This window comes from Drosophila miranda, chromosome XL, assembly GCF_003369915.1.
Source record: "Drosophila miranda strain MSH22 chromosome XL, D.miranda_PacBio2.1, whole genome shotgun sequence".
Classification (NCBI taxonomy): Eukaryota; Metazoa; Arthropoda; class Insecta; order Diptera; family Drosophilidae; genus Drosophila; species Drosophila miranda.
In genome coordinates this window covers 6,230,349-6,243,527 of record NC_046673.1, presented here as the reverse complement: position 1 = coordinate 6,243,527, position 13,179 = coordinate 6,230,349, and the positions used below count along the sequence as shown (strand labels likewise).

At 41.1% G+C, this 13,179-nt stretch overlaps 1 protein-coding gene across 2 annotated transcripts; it reads left to right on the top strand.

Moving 5' to 3' along the window:
- The first annotated feature begins 2,846 nt into the window (after positions 1-2,846).
- Positions 2,847-8,235, top strand: LOC108165055 (SET domain-containing protein SmydA-8). Of its 2 annotated transcripts, none has more exons than XM_017301097.2 (5): positions 2,847-3,153; positions 6,438-7,486; positions 7,552-7,674; positions 7,727-7,920; positions 7,975-8,235. In XM_017301097.2, exons 1-5 carry the CDS (start codon positions 3,136-3,138, stop codon positions 8,190-8,192), a joined length of 1,602 nt encoding a protein of 533 aa, XP_017156586.1. In that variant the 5' UTR covers positions 2,847-3,135; the 3' UTR covers positions 8,193-8,235. The 2 variants fall into 2 exon arrangements, with proteins under 2 accessions (XP_017156586.1, XP_017156587.1); XM_017301098.1 differs by lacking the exon at positions 2,847-3,153 and adding an exon at positions 6,331-6,351.
- Positions 8,236-13,179: the final 4,944 nt, after the last annotated feature.

Sequence of the window (13,179 nt, the reverse complement as noted above, 5' to 3'; positions counted from 1 at the left end):
ATTTTTCTTTTCTTCTTGCTAATCTTTTTCAGTCCTCATTAAGACATTTGCATGCATATGTATGTACATATATGTACATGCAGATAAATGCACATACAAAAAGTCAATAATAAAACTTACCTGGTTTCCCCATTTTATCTGCGATCGCCTGCCAGGTTTTTTCCAAAATTAAACGATTGGAATAATTTTGATGGTGCTTGTTCCACACGACCGGGCTTGCCGCAATTTCACTTAGCAACTTTTCGCAGTCCATTATCGTTCAGTACTGATATCAGCAATCAGCTTTCTGACCAAACAAACATGCTGGATCGATCAAACAAAGCTGAGCTGATTTCAGCGAGCTTTTTCAGTTCAGCTCGGAGCAGTGTTTTTGTTTTTTCAGAGCTTAGGGCTCGCGCACACTATAGCTGAAAGCGGAGCTGAAATCGGCGCTGAAATCGGAGCTGAAAGCTCAGCTGATCTGAGAGCTTTTTTCAGGCAGAATCAGCTTGCAGGTGCGTACATTGTCGGCTGGTCTGATTGCTGAAAGCTAAAAGCCACTGAGAATTAATATTATTTATTTTGTATAATATTTTGTATAATAATAAACATTGTGATGTCTTTCGAGCGTTTACTGTACTTGGGGACATAGTATATTATATTTATTATTGACATATGAAAATGGTAATAATAAAACTTTTTTGCCCAATTTATCGCCTGCCCTACAGGCAAGAAAACGTACGCGCACACACAAATACATACAAAGAAAAAAAATCAGAAAATTATTGTATTGCTTCTCATTCTGTCTACCAAAGAATAAAATAGAGAGTGAGCGAAAAAAAACCCGATATTTTCGGATCTGACACAGCAAAACTTACGATACTCGCTTCGTTTAGGGCTCGCGCACACTGTAGCTGAAATCGGAGCTGATAGCTGATAGCTCTGAAAAAACAAACACACTGCACCGGTGCAAGTGCGCACATTGCAGACTGAGCTGAGCTGAAAGCTGAAAAAGCTCGCTGAAATCAGCTCAGCTTAGTTTGATCGATCAAGCATGTTTATTTTTTCAGCAAGCTGATTGCTGATTTTGTTCAAGTGTATTGGTTCATAAGTGATCGAAAATGGGCTGCAAAACATTGTTAAGCGAAATTACGGTTAACCCAGCGCTGGGGAATAAGCGGGATTATTAAAAATATTTGAATCATAGTTTTATTTCTGGCAGGCGATAAATTGGGCAAAAAAGTTGTATTATTTACCATTTTCATATGTCAATAATAAATATAATATACTATGTCCCCAAGTACAGTAAACGCTAGAAAAACATCACAATGTTTATTATTATACAACATAATGAATAATTGAGAAATTTAATAATAATTCGTAAAATAAAAGTAATACGAATACAATACATAATGGAAATGTGGTTGAAATACACGGAATAAAAAAAAAACGAAGAAAACTTCCGTCTGGCTACTGTACGTGCTGTGAAGTAATTAATTAACAATATAATAATAATAATTATAATGATAACTTTTGATGCCACTTGAGGAGACAAAGGGAGGCAATGGCTTTCAGCTTTCAGCAATCAGATCAGCCGACAATGTACGCACCTGCAAGCTGATTCTGCCTGGAAAAAGCTCTCAGATCAAGTGAGCTTTCAGCTCCAATTTCAGCGCCGATTTCAGCTCCGCTTTCAGCTATAGTGTGCGCGAGCCCTTATAGCTTTAGCTTTTCTGCGCACACTGCTCATTTTATCTAGAGCTTTTTGGACAATTAGATTTAGGGTATGAGCAAAACACCGTATATGACTCCAATTGCCGGTTCTAATAGCAAGAGCAATGTTGTGTGCATTATCGGATGCTATTGCTGCGACTTTGTTTTTGAGATCCCATTCATTCACAATTTTTTCCAAAAAGCTGCACAGATTCGCAGCAGTGTGCGACGCTTCAAAGGCCTGACAAGCAATTGTATAGGAGGTCAGCATCGTTGATTCCTCATCGATAAAATGTACTGTGACAGCCAGATAACTTTCGTTGGTTATAGATGTCCAACCGTCTGTAGTTAAGCACACCGCTGTGGCCGCACGTAGTTCTTCTATTATCGTCCCAGTGTACTCGTCACGAATTTTGGGAATCAAGGAGCTGGTTAATGTTTTCCTCGTCGGAAGCTTATAGTTTGGGGTGTGCGACACATCGTGAATAAATTTTTTAACGAACGGAGCGAATACCGAATAACAGCGGTGATTCGCCAACCCCCGGCTCATTCGCTTCGCTCGCTCGCGCAGATATGAGCAACATATCGGAGGACAAGGACCAAAACTTTTGTATGTAATAGAGAGATTGGTTTGTAAATAAATACATACTTTATGGGGTAGGAAGCGCCATTTTATAAAATCCTTGATACATCATGATCGTTTACGATCATTTCGAACAAATTGGTACCCCTATTCTCTTTGAGTACCACTTACATTTATGTAAATCGGATATCCTCTAAGATATCCGTGTCAGGCTGTATGGTAAACTTTTTCGAGCTTACTAGAAAGTGATTATTTCTCGTAGATATGTAAATCTGAATGCAGACATAAACATGGACGTAATCGTGGTGGTAGTGGTGGTGGTGCCATAAGGGCTACGCCCTTATAGCCACTGCCTGCAGCTGTTGGCTGTGCCATTGAGATGTTTGAGAGCAGAGTGATCTGAAAATCATAAATTTGTATAAATGTTTCGGCGGGGGCGTCTCTAGCCCAGTGTCTCTGTCAGTGTTTCGAGTGTGTAGTGGTGAATGCTGCTGTGCGAGCATGCCTGGGACTGTGACTGTTGAATCGGTGCCAACAACTTGACACAGCGCCGTCTCCCAGCGCTCGACGACATCTCGACAGTTGCAATTCGGGCGTTGTGGTTGGAACAACGCGTAGTCAGAACTAAATTTTTGTTTTGTTCTCCGCCTTCCTGTTTTCGGTCTGACAATTCGCTGGCATACTGTGCTTCGCTTTGTGCGACTCACGGGAGTAATTAATTGACAAGTTGTTAAACATATTTATGAAGTACGGCCCGGCATTTAAATTATCCGTGTTCGCAGCTAAAAAAATTAACAATTAAAATCAATTAAGAGCAGGAGTGAAACACAGCCAAATCAAATTTAAACACAAATAAAGCGATGCCGGGAAGGAAAAAAGTAAACACCGCAGGTGGTAGTGGATGGGCGTGGGGATGCCATTGCGGCTGTATAATTAAAAATTAATTTGCCGCACAGACAACAGCAAACACGAGTGTTGCAAGTAAATGTAAACACTCGCATATACATATGCACATACACGCACGTGTGTACAAATCTATATATGCATGTACTATACATACATATGCATGAGTATGTGCAGGCATGACATTTAATGACACGGCAAATAAAGTACACGGGAAGCAAAACTCGACTGTTGCTTCGCGACTTGCCCAGCCCACCTAGTTTGTTGAACACAAGTAATCAAAGGTCATCACGACATATACACATGTACATACAAATTGTATATACAAATTCTTCGTCGGACACCATGCAGAAAATAACACAAATCTATTTTGGATTTTCTGTTTTCTCTTGGGTTTTTAATTTTTATATTGCTTTTCTGCCGATTTTCGTACCCAGTACTGGTGGTACAGGAGTAGACTACGTGCCTAATATTTTTTGGGGCTGATTTTCCTGAGACTTCTTAAGAATGACGATAGCTCTATGATACAAGAAAATACCTTTACTATACGCCTGTGTCTAGGCAGAACGAATCCAGTTGATCGCAGCGCACTTAATTCCAAATTGAAGAGTAATAAGATCTCATTGTACTTTTTCATCACTGAAATTATACCGATCGCATAGTATGTTACCAAGACAAAGGCAAGGGAATGATCGATTTAGGTGTAGTCATCTCATTATAAGACTGATGGCATGCGGTATAATTCTATACCTCTAGAACTATGAGCACAAGATTGAACTCTCAACAACCGATATACCTTGTTCGAAATATTGGCTGTGGTATTCGAGCGTGTGCCTTTCTTTGTTGTGATGGCATGAATTTGAGGAGGGAAATCAGAATCGTGCCACAGCTATGCCCCACCACTGCGCAATGGTCCGCAATATTGTTCTTTGTTTTATTTATAACGGGGCGCATCGTGTATAGGCGAAGATATAAATAAGTCGGATATGAATGAATCCGAATCCGATATGGAGGCGTTGAGTTGATATGGCAAAAGTTTGGAAATGGATTTTCAGCCAAGCACAAACAAACGCATATGAAAAATGATCATGAATTATAATCGGATCGGAGGAGAGCTCCGTGCAACAAGATCGAACTTTGTTTTTATCTTATAGATTAGGGGTTCCAAAAATGTATTGTGGTTACTAGTAAAAGTCATCTACATCTACATCTATATTAAAGCTACAGAACATCCATATTTAATGATGGTTCTATTTATCTCTTCGGATCGTCCGATTTTAAAATACGGCTCTTTTTACTTTTTGCTCTGCGCTCCCTCAACTGAGATGCAAGTGTGAGGTTACCCTCATAGATTGGAAAATGCTTCGTGTGATTTTTGTGCAGAACTTGATCAAGCACAACTAGATTCACTAGAATCTATATATACAGTGGTGCAGTCCTTGCATATCAACGTCCAAAGATAGAATACGTGTATGTCTGATCAGATGGAATTACGGATTATCATAGCTGGAAAGTTCACTTCATCAGAACGAAACTATCCGTATGCTACACCGAGCTTTGAAGAATTCGGTACTTCTACATCGGAATATCGAATTTCTTTTACTAAAAATACTATTAATTTCGAATGGCCAACGTTCCGAACGGGATGTGAATTTGGGAAGGTTGTTCAAAAGGCTGCAGCTTAGTCAATTAACCATCAATTATAAACGGTACCTTAAACGACACCCAATTAGCGTGTCTATTCAAATAAACTAAAAAAGTCCACATTTTTAAAAAAGGTTCGCCAAAAATTACCGATGTTTCATTTGAAAGCTTTATATTTCCCAAACGGTAAGCTTAAGCTGAACAAATTACAGAGCAGCTGCGTTCATTAGTTTTTCTGACTTGATAAGTTCTTCAAATCAAGGTAATTATAGTTCATAATTCATTAAAAAAATGTTGGAGCCCTAAGTCTATCAGAAAAAGTCACTTTGATGGCAGGAAAAAAACGTCAAATTTTGCTGACTGGAGGTTATTAGTAGGTACACGTTAAGTACATTAGTATGAGATGCACTGAAAGAAAAACGGCAAAGTAAAAAAAAACACACCCATATTTTAAATACAAATATGATGAAATTAAATAGAATTTACTTTGATTTAAATATAAATGTGGTCAAAATAAAAAACACTTTAACATAAATATTATAAACATATTTTAAATTTGTAGGAAATACTCATATAAATAGGAAAATATTTATTTAAAATATATTTTCATATTAATATCAAAATTTAATGGGAGGGGATATGTGCAGTTAGCCCAAATATTACTGAATATGTAACTCAAATGGATCTTGATCCTAGTACAATACCAGGTATAGGCTGCTGAAACAAAAAGATGAATGTAAGGAAATGTAATGTAAATTTTTCATGTAAGGAAATGTCTGCAAGGCAGATGACTCCTTAATGGGATATTTTAGGTGGCTTCAAAATTCTACAGCAACTTCCGACCAGCCTGTGATCCTGTAGGATCTTATTGACGGAAGTCATACTAAGGTCCAAGAATGCCTCAATGTCACGGTATATGACATGACTATTTGATCGAAATGTGACCTAGACCTGAAACTGAAATAGCAACCCTCGTAAAACTGGAGGGGTTCAATAATTCCCGACAAGCCTATATGTTCAGTTTGCAAGTCTTAAGGTTAATTTGTTCGGAAGTGACTTCAAATAAAACCAGGAAAAATCATAGTTGAGACGAATATATGTATGTACAATATATTGGTATGTATATATGACATTCATATAACTTTTGGAAAAAAGCGTAGCGTAATAGGGGTAGGTAAATAAAGCTTTAGAATTTTTTTCTGTATCGATTTGGTGGCAAATTATCTTAGGAGAAACGATAATTAAGAGAGCGAAATATACTCGGTACACCCTTGAGTGAAACTATTATGAGCTCAGGACTTTTTTCTCTAGTTTTTCTCTAGCCAAGATAAAGGCTGAAACCTTGATCTGTTGATTCATATGGATGTGTGCATAAGGCAAAGTGGGAACATCGCACACCTATTGGAGACGGTTGATTGCTATTTAATTGCCAGCTGTTAACACCAATAGTCGTAAAAGCTTGATTTCGAAAACCAACGACCAGTCGATGGCCAGACGACAGACGGCATGGGACCGAGTGATTTATGAGGGTGTGCATGGGACAAATTAGAATACAATTAGCAGAGGATGGCTCCAAATTCCATCGCCACTAATGAGCATTTTTTTTCTGCGGCAGATCCACCACAAAAGCAACAAGGCTAGGCATCAGCGCCACCAGAAAGCGGACAGGGACAATAACAGAGAGCAGAACACGCCTGAGAAGGAGTCTGAGGATGGGCCCAACTCTGACGCCTTCCACATTGCACAGTCCGAGATATATGGCCGCTATCTGGTGGCTAGCCGCCAGCTGGAGGCGGGCGAGCTGCTAATCACGGAGGAGCCACTGGCAATCGGGCCCTGCGTGAGTGGAGATGCTGTGTGCCTGGGCTGCTACCAGCCGGTCGGACTCGGGCGGGAACAGTACCGGTGCCCTGGGTGCGGGTGGCCGCTGTGTGGGGCCAGCTGTCCGGGTCTAGGCCGGCGCACTGGTCACACTACTGAGGAGTGCGCTCTGTACGGAGAGCGTCGGCCAGCGGCCGCCGAGCTTCTTAACGATCGCACTAGTCCGCCAAGAGTGAGGGACCTATACGAGCTGGTGATGATCGTGCGGATTCTGCTGCTGCGGACGCATGCGCCAGAGCAGTACGCGATGATTACCCGGATGGAGTCGCACACGGAGGAGCGGCGCAAGAACGAAAAGCTCTGGTCACACTACGAGCAGAAGGTAGTGCGGCGGCTTCGTGACGAATGGAAGCTAGATGATCTTGCAGCGGAGGAGGAGGCCCAGGCTGTGCACGAGATCTGCGGCATCCTCGACGTCAACTGCTTCGAAATCGGGCAGAAGGGGGCCAAGGCGCGAACGCTATATCCGAGCGCCTTCCTGCTCGCGCACGACTGCAGCCCAAACACTGCGCACACGGACGACCCCCGGTCCTACGCCATCCTGTTGAGGACATCGAGGCGCGTGCGCGAGCAGGAGGCTTTGACGCTCAGCTATGCGTACACGCTGCAGGGTACCCTCAAGCGGCGCTCGTTTATGTACGAGGGCAAGCTGTTCTGGTGCCGTTGCCAGCGATGCGCCGATCCGCAGGAGCTTGGAAGTGACTGCAGCGCGCTTGTCTGCCGATCCTGCCTGAAGGGCACGGTCCGGGCGGTCACGCCTCTGGAGCAGACTGCCGACTGGGCGTGAGTAAAGCGGGTTGAGTTGAGTGGGTGAAACTCCGGGGCTAACAAACTTACTATCTGGGCAGCTGCGATCGCTGCGATCATCGAACGACGGCCCTTGACCTGGAGAATCAACTGGATCGCATCAATAACGATCTGGAGGCCATCGACGTTCACGACGTACCAGGACTTGAGAACTTTCTCTTACGGTGCGTATTTCCATCAGATTCACGGGATTTATTATTAATCGTTTCTAAGTAGCTATCGTGAAACTCTGCGCCCGAACCATTACCTTCTTCTTTCGGCCAAGTACTCTCTCTGCCAGATCTACGGCCGCATTAAAGGCTACCTGCTGCCCGAAATGTCGCTTCACGACATAGTCCGCAAGGAGCGCTACTGTCGAGAGTTCCTGGCTATCATCGACTTGCTGGAACCAGGCCTAACGCGTCTTAGAGGTGAGTTAGGGGTAAGCCATGTTTCCTTTTTTAAAGTCTACCCCGGTGTTTCAGGACTCATCATGTACGAGCTACACGCTCCGGTAATGGTTATGGCCCAGATGGGAATGCAGAGTGGCCAGATCTCGCGGCAGGAGCTCCAGCGCCGCCTCAAGGAGGTATCCAGACTGCTTCAAAACAGCCGCGACATCCTGCTACTGGAACCAGAGGGGTCCAGCGAACACGAAATGGGCCTGGCTGCTGCCGATGCTATCACCAAAATGGGGATCTAAGCAAACTGTCTCAAGCTGAAATAAATTTTGTATATACCCTCTAAAGTTATTTCAAATTTGAACCGATGTGCCATGCCGATGACTACGGCAATTCAAGCTGAGATGCCGATGTTCTTGGGACTATAAATCTGCATTATGCGATTTACACTTCTCATGTACGCAGGACAAGATAGTTCAGTAGTTGTCTGTCGGCTGAATCTAGATCAGATTGAATCATTATTATAGCAAGAAGGAACAAATAAAGTTTCAGTGGCTACGCTACCCCCAGCCTCGCGGTTACTCTCTCTCACACACTCTTCATCGTACAGTGTGCGCGCTTTGGCGGAGATGAGCGATATAAAACGGCTGGTGTTGGTGTGAAAAAGCCAGATATAGTGGGATACAAAATTAGTAGACAAATGGAAAAAGCTCAAAAATATTTTAGAATTCTAATAAAAATAATTAGGTGGAAAGACGATTAACGAGAATTTATTGGATTATTCACGCTCACTGCTCTAATGGGTCCTTCATACTCCTATTGTATTTTTTGCTTAAAAGGACTTTCAAATCAGGATTCCATAATTGAGAAGCAAAACATTGATATGAAGTTTCCTCATGGCAAGCCAGAATTCGATGTATGGACTTAAAAACACTTAGGGCAAGAAGAATTATAAGCCAAGTTCTTCGATACACTTGTGGGATATGGGAGCACAAACGATGGAAACTCATTCCGGACTTTCTTTGAGAAAAACAGTATGAAATTATCATAAGAATGGGGGTCATTTTGAAAACTCAACACTGCAAGGAACAAAAACTCACACCGCAAATTGGAAGACTGCAGAACTCTTGCTAAAAACATATCCTGAAAAGCAGCTTACTCCCACGCTTCATAGATGTTGGGACATAGTCAAACTTTAATTGAAGATGATTGCCTACCTGTTGAAGAGATGTCTTGCTGGCAGCCTTTTCAGGTCCATTTATTTCATCCATTGGACAGGCAAAGTCCCAAAACGAATTAGCAAGTAATTATCCTTACGAAATTTTAAGTTGCTTCCAATTTGAATGAATATTTTACAGAACACAAATAATTAAACAAACTTTTAGAACACAAAAACCTTTATAAGTTTTTGTAAAATTAAATGAAGTAAAAAAGTAAATATATAATTATTATGTATAAGGGTGCAAGACCCCTGTGCACTCACTTCGCTCAAGCGCTGACCCCTCAATAAATGCCCTAGTACTAAATATTTCGATACTATACGTATCGGAAGTTGGAATCTGATGCTATGTGAGTCCAGCATCAGTTTCGCATAGGACATCTGCTATTTCGTATCGGGTTTGTATTGTTTCAAATATTATTGCGGGATAGCTAGGTTGGTGCTTCGTAGGAATGTTTTTGGGATTTTTACTGTTTCCTTGTATACTTATGTTAGAGCTGTGAGGTCTGCCTTTGTTGGAATGATCTGCCAGATGCTCAAAGGATTTCCAGTTCGCTTTGCGTATAATGTTTATTCGATTACTGTTTTTTTGGCGAAAGGGGCTTATGAGTATGGGGAAATGGTTGCTGCCTGATAACGAATAATCTGTGTTCCACTTTGAGTGGATGGCGACTTGTGGAGAGGCGACATGCGCGAATGAGTGGTGGGTTGGGAAGTGATCTTCAGCTGTTGGAGGAGATTTTCAATTTTCCTGGGGGGCACATACATATATAGGAGGACATTATTGAGAACTTAATTTTGGAGAAAATTGTAAGCCAAAATTGACTGCTTGATGCTTTATAGAATTTTGGAGTAGGAGGGCAACACCTCCGAAAGACTCTGTCGACATAGTGCGACGATATACATTAGTGTTTAACATTGGTATGTTTTGTGTGGAGTGTAGGGCAGATTATTTAAGAGATAGGTTTTTTTATGGGACTTGCAGCTGATTTTAATTATTGGTATATCCGTGTTGTATTTACAATTGATACAGAAATTAGGGAGCAGCTAGTGCAGGCTTTTGGGCTTTGACAAGTTGTGGGGTGGGGTGTCCGAGACCGTACATAGGATGAGCGCAATAACAGAAAACTTAAGAGAGGCGTGACTTAAGAGCTATTAACAGCTATTAACGGTTCTAAAGCATAACAAATTTAATGCGATCAGAGCGATCATAGAATTTTCATAGAAACTGAAAATCCGGAAGGCTGCTCCCGGAACGAGAATGGTCCACCTGACTCTTGGTGGTTATAGTCAAAGCAAAAATTGACAAACAAAAACGACAGACGGTCGATTTCAATGCATTTATTGGACTGGTCACAGCCAGCGATCTCAATAGCTCCCCGAGTCCAGAGTAACAGAGTAAAACTTTGAGCGCAATATTCGAAAGCTATGTTCTTTACGAATGTAATTTAAACTTTGTAAAGTGATTTAGACCCTAACAATATATATGTCTTCATTATATACAATATTATTATAATAGATGATATATATTATTATATTTTATATAAATTACACAGCCTCACAAAAAAAACTAAGGGGAATGTTGTGAGTTGCTGCTGCGACCGCAACTCAACGTTTTTACACGACACAAAGTCACTATGGCTCTCCTCCGGCAGACGGCGGAGGAGGCGTTTCGAAAAGAATGAAAAACGCTAGATGACGCCCATCATAACCATTACTACTTTTCGCTAGATCCTGCCTGTTTTCCTTGTACACTTTTGATATCTTATTATTTTTCCTATCAACCTAACAAAACGTATTTTCCTATAGATACTGTCGTTGCCACTTTGACAATACAAATAATTTTTATACCCGATACTCAAAATGAGTATTGGGGTATATTAGATTTGTGGTGAAAATGGATGTGTGTAACGTCCAGACGGAATCGTTTCCGACCCCATAAAGTATATATATTCTTGATCAGCATCAATAGCCGAGTCGATTGAGCCATGTCTGTCTGTCCGTCTGTCCGTCCGTCCGTCTGTCCGTCCCCTTCAGCGCCTAGTGCTCAAAGACTATAAGAGCTAGAGCAACGATGTTTTGGACCCAGACTTCTGTGATATGTCACTGCTACAAAAATATTTCAAAACTTCGCCCCGCCCACGCAAAGGACGAAAATCTGGGGATATTCAAAAATCTCAGAGACTATTAAGGCTAGAGTAACCAAATTTGGTATCCGCACTCCTGTTAGATCTTACTATAAAACGTGTATCTCAAAATTTCACCCCACCCCCTTCCGCCCGCACAAAGGACGAAAATCTGTTGCATCCACAATATTGCACATTCGAGAACGCAGAATCATAGATAATGACCATATCTATCAGATTGCTGAATCTGGATGAGATCAGATCAAATCAATTTGCAGTGGCTACGCAGCGCCCGACGTCACGCTCAGACTGAGACACAACTCACGACGTTCCCCCTCGTTGATATTCACTTTGTTAAAAAATGTTAGAATTTAACATATTTTTATCATTTAAATTAATATTAATATTTTAAAAAAATTTTAAAAAAAGTTCAACAAATAAATCTAATTTTTTTATTTTTTCTATAAAAATTATAATCATTACGGTCCCTGGATAAAATCATTGAACTGGAACATTCGAATAAGTAAAAGCATTAATTATTCATAATTATCATAATTCATAATAGCGTACAAACCGATATTGTGGCATTTTTAAACTATAATTTAAAAGGCCACAAATTAAAATATAATTTGCCCTGCGCGTGTAAGTGTGGTTATCCAGCACTTAAATGTCAAGCGCTCACTCTTAATCCGTAGAACATTTCACCACAGATGATCCTGTGATGAACCGAATGCCGGGAGCGGGCATTGAAGATCCCATGGACATGGTGAACAAGGATTCATGTGAGGATATGCCCAATCAAAGCCAAAGCATGCATTAGGGGGAGGATACAATCATGGAGATATCTACCGAATTTAAGGGTGCACCAAGGCAGGTGGGTCCCTGAGGGATAAACCATTCCCAAGGGTATCTAAAATATCATTTATTTTTCAGGTCAATTGTGCCATTTGCGAAGCGTGCCTAGGTGAGCGATACCCACCCTCCCAGTGCCATAGGAAGAAAGCTACGCCAAGGGTACCGCCAGCTTCCAGGAGGTTTACCGATCGTTGCCTGATGTGTTCAGTGACGAAACGATTGATTCTATGTCCCCATCGATGGCCCTCAATGCGGTTCTCCATTTGGTCACCGTTATGAAACTGCGACTCATTCCCCAAGAGAATCTGGAGGATTTTCAAATCCGGCAAGTTCTGGATGACGAAGTTTAATGACGAGCTTCAAAAAAAACTGAATTATGATACAATGCTAGAAGTAATCCATCTTCACACAATTTTAAATACATTTTCATGCAACAAAACATACAAAAAACTAAACGAAACGATTCAGGGCTCTTCTCCAATGTGTTCTAGGATGATTTTTTAATTCCATCTCTCAAGTCCTCATATAAACAATAAATTAATATTTGTGAGAGCACATTTACCTTTATGAACCTTTTTTTGGGTTTGTTGTACGTGGAACTATACCTTCAACCCACTACAGCGGAGACGTTTGTGTAAAATACTTGATAATTATTTATTGCAACCAGTAATTGAGATTAGTTTAAAATCTTCACACCAGAAGACGCCACTGGAAAGCATGCCCTAAGCAAAATGGTGAAATTTTGAAGTAAACTTTTAACAGTTAGATCTAACAGGAGTGTGGATACCAAATTTGCTTACTCTAGCTTTAATAGTGTCTGAGATCTGTGGATGCCACAGATTTTCGTCCTTTGTGTGGTCGGGGCGATGTTTTGAAATACACTTGTAACAGTGACATATCACAGAAGTCTGAATACAAAATGTCGTTGCTCTAGCTTTTTTGAGCATCGGGTATAATAATTCATCCTTGTACCAACCTCAACTAAGATGCTCACAAAAAATTAAATAAAGAACACACTAGTACTATATTTTGAGTCCCTGGTCAGTACACCCCGGTCATAGCTATCAATATCTGAACTTTTTATTTTTA

Excerpts from the sequence above, each read along its gene's own strand:
- LOC108165055 (XM_017301097.2), top strand. Across the intron at positions 7,487-7,551 it reads GAGCAGACTGCCGACTGGGC|CTGCGATCGCTGCGATCATC; the intron begins GTGAGTAAAGCG and ends CTATCTGGGCAG. Across the intron at positions 7,675-7,726 it reads CTTGAGAACTTTCTCTTACG|CTATCGTGAAACTCTGCGCC; the intron begins GTGCGTATTTCC and ends GTTTCTAAGTAG.